General features: G+C 43.8%; 1 protein-coding gene across 1 annotated transcript in view; it reads left to right on the top strand.

Annotated features, from left to right (window-relative positions):
• The window catches only part of LOC126872706 (uncharacterized), a 29,229-nt gene that overhangs the window by 15,152 nt on the left and 2,138 nt on the right, over positions 1–11,939 (top strand). The window contains exons 2-7 of the mRNA XM_050632815.1: positions 5,349–5,584; positions 8,127–8,290; positions 8,364–8,555; positions 8,963–9,165; positions 9,601–9,888; positions 9,974–11,629. Coding sequence (XP_050488772.1) covers positions 5,349–5,584; positions 8,127–8,290; positions 8,364–8,555; positions 8,963–9,165; positions 9,601–9,888; positions 9,974–11,629 — 2,739 coding nt within the window. The remainder of the gene's footprint in view (positions 1–5,348; positions 5,585–8,126; positions 8,291–8,363; positions 8,556–8,962; positions 9,166–9,600; positions 9,889–9,973; positions 11,630–11,939) is intronic.

Here is an 11,939-nt window from a genome sequence, read left to right on the forward strand (position 1 = left end):
ACCGGCTGAGTTAGCCAAGCTCTCCGTCGCGGAATTATTTATAATATTACGCGGACCCTGTACGAATGCAGGACGAAACTTTGTCTATAAAGAGCATCGTTTTTTTTTTTCCCGGCGAATTTCTTCCACTCTTCCCCCGCGCCGTTTCCCACCGGTTTTAGCCGCCATCGTGAAAAGAGCACGGCGAGCAAGCCGGTAAGATGCGTCGATTATGCCGGCGTAGAAGTTATTTTGGCAACGGTCCCGCGGAAACAACGAATTCGTCCGTTCGAGTGCTATTTTCTTCGTTAATCGAACCGGAAGCACCGGGCATCGAGTAACTGTAGAGCGGGTCGTGACCGAGTTCGCGTATAAATGGCTCCGAGAAATGGAATCACGGCGGATAAGTCTGCAGTTTACTGGGTAACGTATTATTGACAAAATGGTTTCGAGGACGATCGAAGTGATGAAAAGGGGACGGAGCCGAGGATGATACTCTTTGTCAAGGCAGATAACGAGGCGAACGTTATCGATGATGTTCGACGTGAGCGACGCGATGACGATCGAAAGGCACAGGATGCAGCTTACGAACGTGGGTGGATTCGTTTTTTGTCCGAACGCACGGTAGACGACGCATTTATGCCGGAAATGCCAGGAAATAATGCGTTACTTTGATTTCTTTGTTTGGTGCGCAGTGCACCTTCGTGCATCTATAGAACGGTAGATCGATACTTGTTCATTCCACGCATGTAAACACCGGCTCGCGTTTTCCAACGGGCCAACGGTCGTTTTGTTAAACTCGAGCCCGAACTTTTGTCGTAAACTATACGCTTTATGCTCGGATAGAGAGAAAGCGCGGCACGCATCTGTACGAGACGATTAGGCGGTGCACGGTAAAAGAGAGAGAGAGAGAGAGAGAGAGAGAGAGAGAGAGAGGTGGAAAGAGAGCAGGAGAAACAGGAATGTGCACGAGAGAGAAGAGGAGGATTAGAACGACATAGAACACGAGGAAACGGGACAGCGTGTATCCGGGCGAAAGAGAGAAAGGGAATGGGGAAAGAGGAAACGAAGGGTGTACCGGGGGTTGGTTTCAATTAGGAGGCAGTAACTCTCCCAGGCATTGTTCATTTCACTCTAGATTTGTATTCCCCGTTTGTTTGTTCCCTTTGCATTTGCGTTAACCTGAGCAAAAGCGAGCCGCCACGCGTGTATACGCAATCAATCAGAGCGGAAAAGACGGGACCGGAGAGAGAGAGAGAGAGAGATCGCGTGATCATTCCGCTCGGCATCATCATTCTGACTTTTCTTCCTCAAAAATACCGGTACGATGCCCGTTTGTTCGGAAACGAAGCGCAGAAATGAGTTGGAACGGGTTGATGAAACGCTAAATGTCCCGATCACCAGCCTTTCCAAAAACAATCATGCGATAATAATGCAATCTTTCGAATCGCTTTTATACGTTCCTACGTATCATGGAATTTACAGTAATTCTTTAGTGTGTATGTAACTATAGAAAATTCTCGTGGATATATCGTATGTCTGATGTTAGGTTGTCTGAAAAGTGTCTTTCTCTCGCAAACGTGTTTTTTTACAACAGTGCACCTTTATGCAAACGTGAAATGTCGCGGTGTTTATCTCAACAACAGAACAAAATGATCTAAAAATAATATAAAAGAAAAACCGTTGTGCGTCTATTATTTCCTCGTAAAACGAAAGAAGCTTTTCGGACAACCTAATACAAGAGATACGTTGAGATTTCATTAGCACCGTAACGAGACACAAGCGTCGTGGTCATATCGATAAATGCGCTTACGAAAAGTTTCTGTAATTGTTCAAATACTTTCGTATGACTCGAGAGATGAGAATAGTCGTAGGAAAGAAAATCGGCGGAACGTGTTTCGAACGATTTGGCTAAGTCCAAGCGTTAAATACGACCTCCAGGAAATTGCTTAAAATGTGTACATTTCGTTATATACTCGTTCATCTATGGCGTACGGGGAAACTAATATAGAGACTTATACGCTATTTTATGCGTTTATAGTAGGCGCCTTGGGTTTGAATATTTGGTCGCGAGGGCTGCGAGCCTCGTAACGAAATTCTCGACTAACTTCGTTCGCTACCATCTCGCTTGCTCCTCGTTCTTCCCATTCTAACTCGTAAGAAGTTTCGTTTACGTCCATATGCTGAAATAAACTGAATTTCAACCAGTCATTATTCGTTGGATCGTGAGCGCGCAGTACGCTTCAACGTATTTCTCGCCACTGGAATAAATTGCAAGCCGGCAACGTTCTTGCAAAGATTTGCCTTCGATATTACTAAAAATCATCCATTAATAATAATAAACCAATGTCCAAAAGCAATACTTGCTAGTTTCAACGGTGAAAACTCATGAAAGATATGCAAAGTATGGTGCACGTTATACAATTTTGTAGGGAAAACAAGTCTCTATCAAGGTTCCATCCTTTTTTTAAATTATCTTCACAAAAGCAACGCATAAATATCCGCCATCTATTTATGAGCTGTGGCGTTAACGTTGACACGCTTTCGCGCATTGATAAACCGAGGAGCAGCGAGCGCAAGAATCGAAGTACGATAGAAACGAAGTATCGATTGCTCGAGGCGAAACAGTCGGCGTGCAACTGGAATTTGTTATGCGAAACGTCAACGTACATGATTTGTCTGGCACATCGTGACGTAAATCGATCCCGCCAACATTATCACCGATGACGTACGCGTTTCTACGTATTTCGGAACGAGGTTGCTCGTTCGAAGATCCTAGCGATAAAAGCAGCACCAGGTAATCGTATTGTTATCGGTTAAATCTTCGACTATCTCTACCTCTCCGACTACGATCCGACATTCTCGCTCTACCAATAGAATTACAAAATTTCGTTTTCTAATTAAGACGCGTAACATTCGTGAGCCGAAATTAATAGTCGCAACTGGAAACAACTCCTTAAACCTGGCGCGACTGCTCTCGTAAACGAGATCTTGGCAAATAGAGACAGAGAGAGAAAGAGAATGAGAGAGAGAGAGAGAGAGAGAGAGAGAGAGAGATTGCGAATGACTAACAAACCTGGCGAAATGAAAGCGAAAGCATTTTACGGGAGAATCAATTCTCGCCATGAACGTACGGCCAAGGTAGTCGAGATTACTCCTTGTTCTCTGATTCTGCTGATCTTTTCTACCCGCCTGCGAATCAGAGAGCCTACCAAACCGTAGCTTCTTCTTTGCTTTGCATCGAAACGGCAAGTTATCAAGGCTAATTTTTCGCCTTTGTCGCATCCCTCGGTGGCCACCAGCCGGTTTGTTACTCGTGTTTAGCCAGCACTGTTTTTAATAACCTAATGGCTCTTACGCGGTACATTATGTCGGATGGCATCCCTTCTCTATCCGCTGAACAGCCCCCTGGTAGACCTCCCTTTGCAGCTTCTTTCTTTTTCGTTTTTTTTTTTCTTTTCCTTTTTGGTGCCTTCGCTCTTTTATTTGCGATTTTTTTCGTTGAAACGACAAAAATATCCGGCCCTTTCTCGATCCTGCGACTTGCCCGCTTGCTTACTTGCTCGCGGCATGCAAAACTTTTGTCTGAGCAAAAAAGGGTGGAAGGAACGTGTGGACGTGGAACGGGAGAAGATTGAGAGAAAGGGAGAGACAATAAAGAGAGGAGTAGCTTTCCTCGAACCGAACAAAAATCTTTTACGGTTCCGACTCCCTCTTTATTCTCGTTCGAACGATCGGCCGAGAAAGAAACGATCGCTTAACTCTTCATTCTTTGCGTTTTCATCGGCAGGAAATTCACCGTGCTCCCTGTTTTCGCGCTGATAACAGGGGGACGAAGCCACCGAATCTCTTCCTGTAATTAGCCCCAAGAGACTACGAACCGCGTCATCGAAACGTTTAAATCGATCGTTACGATTTACACTCGTCTTACGCAGATTTTTTAACCCTTTTCCACGTAGAATTATCGTCGACAGACGAGACGAGAATTTCGCGAAACACGACCATCGTCAACCAGCGATTTCAGGGGTTTCAATCGAGCTTGAGATGTAGAAATCTTCAACTTTACGTACAATGGTCAGACTAGTATATCACGAGATATCGTTAATGTAACAGCGAAAAAAATAAGAAATATACTACCATGCATTTACCATATGTAGCTTTATCATCTGTCGGAATCTGTACGATTTATGAAAATGTAGCCGTAAGGTCAAAGGAGTTTTCGTTTTTAATTTCGTAAAACGTAATTGATAAAAGTTGTCAATTTAGTCCGCGGAAGATGAAACGTAACGAATGGCTAATGTCATAGCGGAAATATTAAAGAGAGAGATTTCGCGATTCGAATATTGAAAGCGACAGATTGGCGATATCCAGTCCGGTGGTGAAATTCAGTGATGCAAAATGGGGAGGAATCATCGCCAGAATTATTCCCATTGAAAATCTTCTGGTCCGAATAACTGTACAGCCCTCTTCGCTGTGAAATAGCTTCGTTCGTTTCTAATTACTTGCCCTATTTTCCTTTGTCTTGTCTCACATTTTGCGGCGTGGCCGGCCTTTCCTCGCACGTACCTCGGCCAGCCTCCATGCAACGTTAATTTAGTAACCACCCAACTCGAATGGCAACGACTTTCCGTCAGACTCTCTGGAAATTATCCTTGTAAAATTAACTGCGACCCTGTTGGATATTAATTCCGGGATTGAAAGCAAGCGTTCTGGCCAAACGATACGGCCCGAAACCTTCCTCTACGTTTCCCTTATCGAACCTCTGTCCTGCTTTCCAAAGCTTTGCCACGAGCTTTTCAACCGCCAGCCGAAAAGTCGAACGCAACGAACTGGCGTTTTTCTCTTAAGCGAAAAGTCGGTTGATTACGATTCAGCCAGCGCGGGACCGGTGATATTTTACTTCTTTTCGAGGCTTTACGATCCGACGTTTTTAATTTCCCCCGTGTGCCTAAAGAAAGAACGGCCGAAATGCAAATTGTGACAGCAAAGTTATGTGCACCGTGGAATTAACGACTTTCTCGGATCGGCTCTTAATAGGCCGTTATGCACTTCCAGTCTGTCGTACGCGTGCACGAATTCGTTAAGCGTCGGCCCGCCGATTCTGACGAAATTGAATTATATCCGCGAAACGAGAACAAACTACGATAGAATGCAAACTGGAAGCGAGGCGAAACTGTTAACTCTCGGTTAATTATCGCGGTTAATTACGATTATTATACTTTGGATATCTCATACTTTGTTAGAGTGGCTTGTAAAAGCGTTCGAACGTTTTGTACGTTTTATATGAAACATTTTGAGAAATTAACATTGCGATGAGACGCGTGTGACTTTAACGCGAGCGAAATTCTACATTGTACATCTAATCGCAGGTAGAACAATGAGGACGATCGTGTTCACGGTTTGCCCGCTGGATAATCGTCGTCGACCGTGGCTCTTAATTTACGTCATCTTGGCCGTCATCCTGCCGATCCACGTACCAGTCGAAGCTCAAAAGAACGAACACGGGAACACGTACTTGAGGAGATCGAGCGTGAGCCCAGGATTCTCGAAGAACACGGAGCAATCGAAAGTTTCCATTGTCGACGACGAGAACAAGGATTCGAAGGTAAGCGAATCGGCTGATTCTCCGGTGGAGCGACTAAGTAAGTAAATTCGTGGTGCGATCTCGACCTGCTGCCGAAGACAACAGGGATAGATTCTTAAAGAGCGAAAGGAAAGATCCGTGTCCAGCGATGGATAACCGAAAGGACGAGTGTCTGCTGCTGATAGCATAGCAGAACGCGGTCGACGTGGCAAACTCTGGACGACAGGCGTTTCCTTTCGGACGCGTTTTAATATCTCAAGCATTAATTTCTTTTCGTGGAAAACACACTGGCCGTCTTGCTTTGTCTTCTCGCGTCTCTGCTCTGTCTCTCCTGTTCCCTCCATGGCCGATTCGTCCTTACGCCGGATGACAAAATGACAAAGGGGTGGTCGCCCCGGGCCAGCGATATTACCGTTTCCGTTTCGGAACTATGCGAACTGTCTACAGCCCTCCAGCCCGCGTATCCAGGCCGAAAACGTCTCGTGATTGATTATGCTCGCCGTACTTTTGGCTCCTCTGCCGCCCTCCACGGAACGCGATTGATGGAGAGCTTGCGAGAGGAACGTCGCTCGGCAAACGATCTAGATATCGTTAGTACGTCTCTCAGGAGAGAAGACACGCTGGCCTAGACTTTCGTTAAAATACAACGCCGCGACCTAAATGTTACGGTAAAATCGAAGCTGGATTTTGTGGCTCGAAATGAAAGGTAAATTAAGAACAAGTTGTCTGAGTTGACTGTACGTTAATATTTTACGATTCAATCGTAAAATTTGCCCAGAATAATTATCTTGTATACTATACAGACACTGTCAGTTTTTAATATATTCCGGCTGTTCCAAAAGTTTCTTTCGTTTTAAGTGGAAATAATAAATGCACAACACTTTTTCTTTTACATTATTTTATCGAATTACGTACGATCCATTTAGTTCGAGTGGAACAAAATTCAATTAACATTTAATCATATACAAGAACGAATCACCTGTTTTTTTTTTAAATTGAATATCAATGGTCCTAGACACCTGCTCGAGCAATGAGATTGAGAAATCGATAGAAAACGACACTGACCAGTCTAATTTCCGAGAGATCCGCGTGCAACTAAGAAAGCAATGGTAGTGAAATATCTATCTACATCGAAATCCAAAGTCCAGGAGTTTCAACAAGTTTCAAGCAATCGCGGCCGAACGTTAAAGCTCAGTTTCACGGTGCACGGGACGAAACCGATAACAGAAACGCGTAATCCCGGTAGGTTGCAAATGGAAGGGAGGGATCTCCATAACGTTCAACAAGTGATCATAGGGAAGTATCCTGTTTCATTTGGAGACCGCGACGAGAATGATTAAAGATACCGGAGAGGATTTCAGCGAACGAGAACAACAACGAAATTTCTGTGACGTTCCACGAGCAAACAGTCGTTTCTGACAAAAGAAAGAAAGGAAGAAAAAAGAAAAACGAAGGCGTGGGGCAAAGTATATTAAAACGGGACTTCATTAAGGTCCGCAGGAACATAGGAGTAACGAGAAAAAGAGAAAAACATGGTGAGAAACGAAGAGTGGAAAAAACGGACAGAGGTTGAGCATAGCAGCCGCAGACGTCGAGCTCGGTCGCGGAGGGAACTGAAAGAGGAAGATGGCGAGTGTTTATTTAGTTAAATGCCGCGCGTAATTGAGTGTAAGACTTTTTTGTTCGGCGTCGAGGCGACGGTCGTAGCGTTGTACGAAAAGGGCCAACTCCGGCTCTGGTAGGACAGCACAGGGTGACGGCAAACCCCTAGCGTTTCCACGGCCGAGCTTTCCACCCCTTTTTCCGCGTGCTGGCAGCCACCTGATGGCTGGCTGGCACAAGGGCCCGCCGGGAATGAGATGCAGATTGCCAGAGGCCACTTCAGCCGCTAGAGGGAGTGAATTTTTAATAACACCGTGCCCGTATCCGCGGCCCCGCGCACGTTTCTCCACGTAGAATCCCATTGTCTTGGCTGCGTCTCGCACGCGCTGGCAAAAGGACGAGAGTCGTACGATGCGTAACGGAAAGAGCACCCGGTATTATTATAGGAGGAGAATTGTCAGCGACAAGACACGCCACCGCGAGAGACCACAGCGGGTAGAACGTAGAACGTCGCTTTCGTCGACGTTAAATAAAGCTTAACGCACTAGCTCTTAACGGTGGTATAGTCGGGATAATGGTATGATAGAAATACTGCTAGGAACACGGGGCCAATTCAACAAGCTCACGCCTACGTTCATGCACTATCATTCTTTTTCAAGTTTATTTGCTTGTTCCCTTTTTATCGACAATTCTTCTTTCTTTCTTTCGTTCGCTATCGCAGAACGAGTAGTTTACTTATAGTGGAGTTCAGCATGTGTAGGTTTTACCGTATACGATTTTTCCTCGCTTTTCTATCGCATGTTTTGAAAAACATTGGTAAATAGCCGAAAATAAGAACAGTATCTTGTGACAAATTTCTGTCGACGCTTCGACACTGCGCTATGTTAATGGAATAAAAAATAAGAATCGATCCTGGTCTACTCTTATGCAGATTTTTCCTATACTATAATCGATCTCGCAGGCGAAATCTAGCGAGGGTCAGCGAGACGAAGAGTCGGCTAAATCCATAGACGAGAACAGTCCAGCATTAAATAAGTTCCTACAAGATGTTCTGAAGGCTCAAACCGATTTAAAGTGGATAGATCAAGCACTGCGTGATGTTGATCGCGAGAAGGATTGGAGGAAGTGAGTTGTGACTAATGAAAATCACTAACCGATATTTAATACCTCGTGAATAATGAATTAAACGTCTGTGAAGGAACAGTAGAAATGTTAATAAGTTACGCGAGAAAAGAGGCTCTAGCGAGAGCTACGAAACTACACGGCAGTTGAATAGAAATACGTACAGAGATGAAAATCCTCTAGAATTTTCCCAGAGATTGCGCTTTGGCAATGACATGACGTTCAAGAGGAACGTCGATCTCGATGACGTGGATGCGTACGAAAAGGGGTATCGTATTTCTGTTATTAAAATATTCTAACAAGGAGAACCCGGTGAATGATAAAAATCATGCCATGTCTTGAGAGTTATAAATCCGAATGAACAATTTTTTGAAAATATCACTTTCTTAAGTAATTTTCTTAAGAAGCTGATTTCTTCGGCGAAATTTTCTCGCAGACTCGTGGGCCTCGAGACACGGAGCAATTTTTATTTCGACCACTTCTGATATCTTTTGTCGATTTATAAGCGTTTACATAGAAGAACCCGCTAAATAGATCGGATAAAAGGGTTGATTTCTCCCTTAAGGTAAAAGACGAACGTTTGCGCGAAGTTTCGTGAAAATCGGTGTGTATCAGTCACCGGGGTCTCCTCGTGAATATGAACCTGTATTAGAAGCATCTGCACGATTCTTGTAGAAAGAAAAGAAAAGAGGTTCATCTTTCTCCCGCCTATGACAAAGAAACGATAGACAATCAGATTCGGAAAAATTGGTCCAAGACGAAGGATCTTTGTTCTCTGAGCGACTGGCTGAACTCGTACAAAATCTCCGGAAACGAAAAGGATAAATTTGAGGATCGATGGATCCACGATTACGACGCCAGTCAAAGAAACAGACTTAGTACGATCTAATTTCCATGTATTTGGTTATCCTGAAAGGTTCCACGGGTTTAAGACGTTCAAGCCGAGAGAACGCGAATGTGAATTTGAATGTAGAGTTGTAGCGTTTTTATTTAAAATTTGCTCATCGGCTAAAAGTCAACCAGTCACTGTTTTGAACGAAAATGTGTAACTTTAAGTTGTAACTAAGTTGCGATCTCTTTGAAAAGTGTGTACCTAAAATGTGTCGCAAAAAGTAAGCGATGACGAGTATACTGGTTTTGTTTTTTAATTTTATTACTGACAGAGCTCGTCATAGTACAAAACATTGTCATTTCTTCGTGACGAAAAATAGCCAACTGATTAAAATGAGAGACGGCAGAAGCTAGGACAATTTTCAGGACGATCTACTAACGATTTTGACTTCAAACACCTGAAACGATAAAAAATTAAATAGATTCTTTGGACGGTGACAAAGAAGCAAACACAGAGGCGAGTAGCGCGTTGATCGTGAGAAATCAACGAGCCGAAACGAAGGAGAACGAGGCGACGTCGCTGGAATCTCTCAGAGAAACGATATTAGAACTGAAAAAAAGCCTGAACGAAACTGACAAAAAACGGCGCGAGAATTCCAAAAATTTGGATACTTGGAGTGTTAAAGAAAAGCATAGCAACAAGCAGGAACAGAAGAAGCAAACTGCTGGTGGAAGAAACAACTATCAAAAAAGTGAAAACGACGACGAAAGTATAAAAACGCGTTTTAATTTAATAAACACGTGCTTGAGAAGCAGATAAAAAGAAAGTTAGCTTGAAATGTTGCATCTTTTCAGGAAACTTCGGCTGGTGGGAAAGTCTAGGAGCAGAAAGGTTGAATTTAAAAAAGCGTGAGCCAAGCACCGAGGATCTTGATGAGAAGAATGCTCATCTGAAAGTGTGGAGAACGAAGAGGACTGGAGTTAATAACGACGATGGTAACCCGAAACTCTTTCATAGAGCGGGGTTTGGGGACCCGTACCTTGAAGAGGACACGCTAAAAGAGCTTCATGACCGTAAAAGACGTAGCAAAGGAACGCCGTCAGATGAGAAACGTCATTTAAACGAAGCTCAGGATGGAAACAAGTCGGCAGCTGATGAGAAAAATTCCATAAAAATATCAAAGACATCTGGCTGCGGCGTCGCGGATGCTTCCGGTAAAATAGAATCTTTGTCGAATGATTTGCAAGCAAGGAACGCTTTCGAACGTGAGAGCGAATTAACGAATAATCCGGCAGATACCGCGGCTTCCGACGTCTCAAAGGCGGCCACGGATGAGAGTAAAAACACGGAAACAGGCGGAAATTGCGAACAATCGGATCTATCGCGGGAAAATCAGAACGCGATGGAAAACAAGTTGATGAAGAACAAAGAAAAGGGTGAAAGTCCCGAGGGAAATTCTTTGCAAACCTTCGAATCCACGTCGAATGAACTGCAGGCTGCTTCGTCTACCGAAACCTCGAATCAAGAAAATGTCGGCTCGAGCAAGGGAGAACAGGTGATCAAAGTCTTTGAACCTCAGAGGCATTTGCGCGAAAACAACGAACGAAGAAAAGAAGTCGAAGAAACCGACGACGAGCACGAAGAATTGTCTCCGCAGGTGAAGAGGTCTGCCAAAGATTCAGGAAATATTAATATCCTGGTCAAGTCAGAAAACAAGAATCTGATCGAGTTCAGTAACGCGGATGGCGATAAAAAATTACCGAACGGTGGTCAATCGCCGTTTGTGTTGAATATAGTTGACGTGAAGAAGAAGACGATCGTGGAGAACGAGCAGCCAGGTGGAAAATCAGTTTCGATGCTTTACAACATGAAGTTACACGAGTCACAGGTCGATAAGCCTGTCGAAGGTGCGAATAAACGAGATGCAGAGCCGAGAAACGACGAAGTTCCGGTTGGTAGCGTGGTGCTTGATTTTCGGAAGAATAAACTTAAGGAAGTGCCATACGAAGACACGCCCGCATCTACGAACACGATGAAAGAAAGGAACGTGGATGAGAAACGACTTGAGAACTCTGCAGACCTCGACAAAGGATCGGAACAAAGCGGCGTCAATGAAGAAGGAACTCGAAACTGGTTCGGAGAGGCAGCTCGTAATCAGATGGCTATGAACGTCGATCACGGTGCAGCTGAGAAATGTAATGACCTAGGCGGAAAGGATAAATTTACGAACGCAGAGGGGCGGTTTAACGATAATAAAGAGAAGGGAGACTCCTCCGTTCAGGGATCTAATAAGGAGGCAGAGCCGAACGGAGAGAATAAAGAAGGAAGAAATAAGAAATATAGAGAAATATTCATAATGACCAATGGAATGGATGATAGGATAATGAATGATAAATATGGTCAGAGACGAATATTGCAGTATATGGAGTACTCTAACGACGATGTCGAAGATGCCGATGTGAATTACAGCGACAAAGAGGAAGAGGAAAATCAACATCAGGCTGCTGCAGGTAAAACTATTGTCGAGCTTTTATTTCGTACTTTTGTCGTCACGTATATTTATTTTTTCGCTTAGTTTCTATAATTGTCAAGTTTCAAATAAAGTTTGAAAAAATTGATGAACTATAAACTTCTTTAAAATCTATTTATACGACGAAATAACACGTACGTTAATTTGATTACGATTTTTCCGTAATATTTGTACAACCTCCTGTAACGAGCCAAATCATTGAACGTGGATCGACTCGGTTGACCGAGAAGTATCTAACGTAAACGCTGTTTAAACGAAAAGGAAATTGATACCAGAGGAAGAAAAACAGG

This window comes from Bombus huntii, chromosome 13 (assembly GCF_024542735.1).
Source record: "Bombus huntii isolate Logan2020A chromosome 13, iyBomHunt1.1, whole genome shotgun sequence".
NCBI lineage: Eukaryota > Metazoa > Arthropoda > Insecta > Hymenoptera > Apidae > Bombus > Bombus huntii.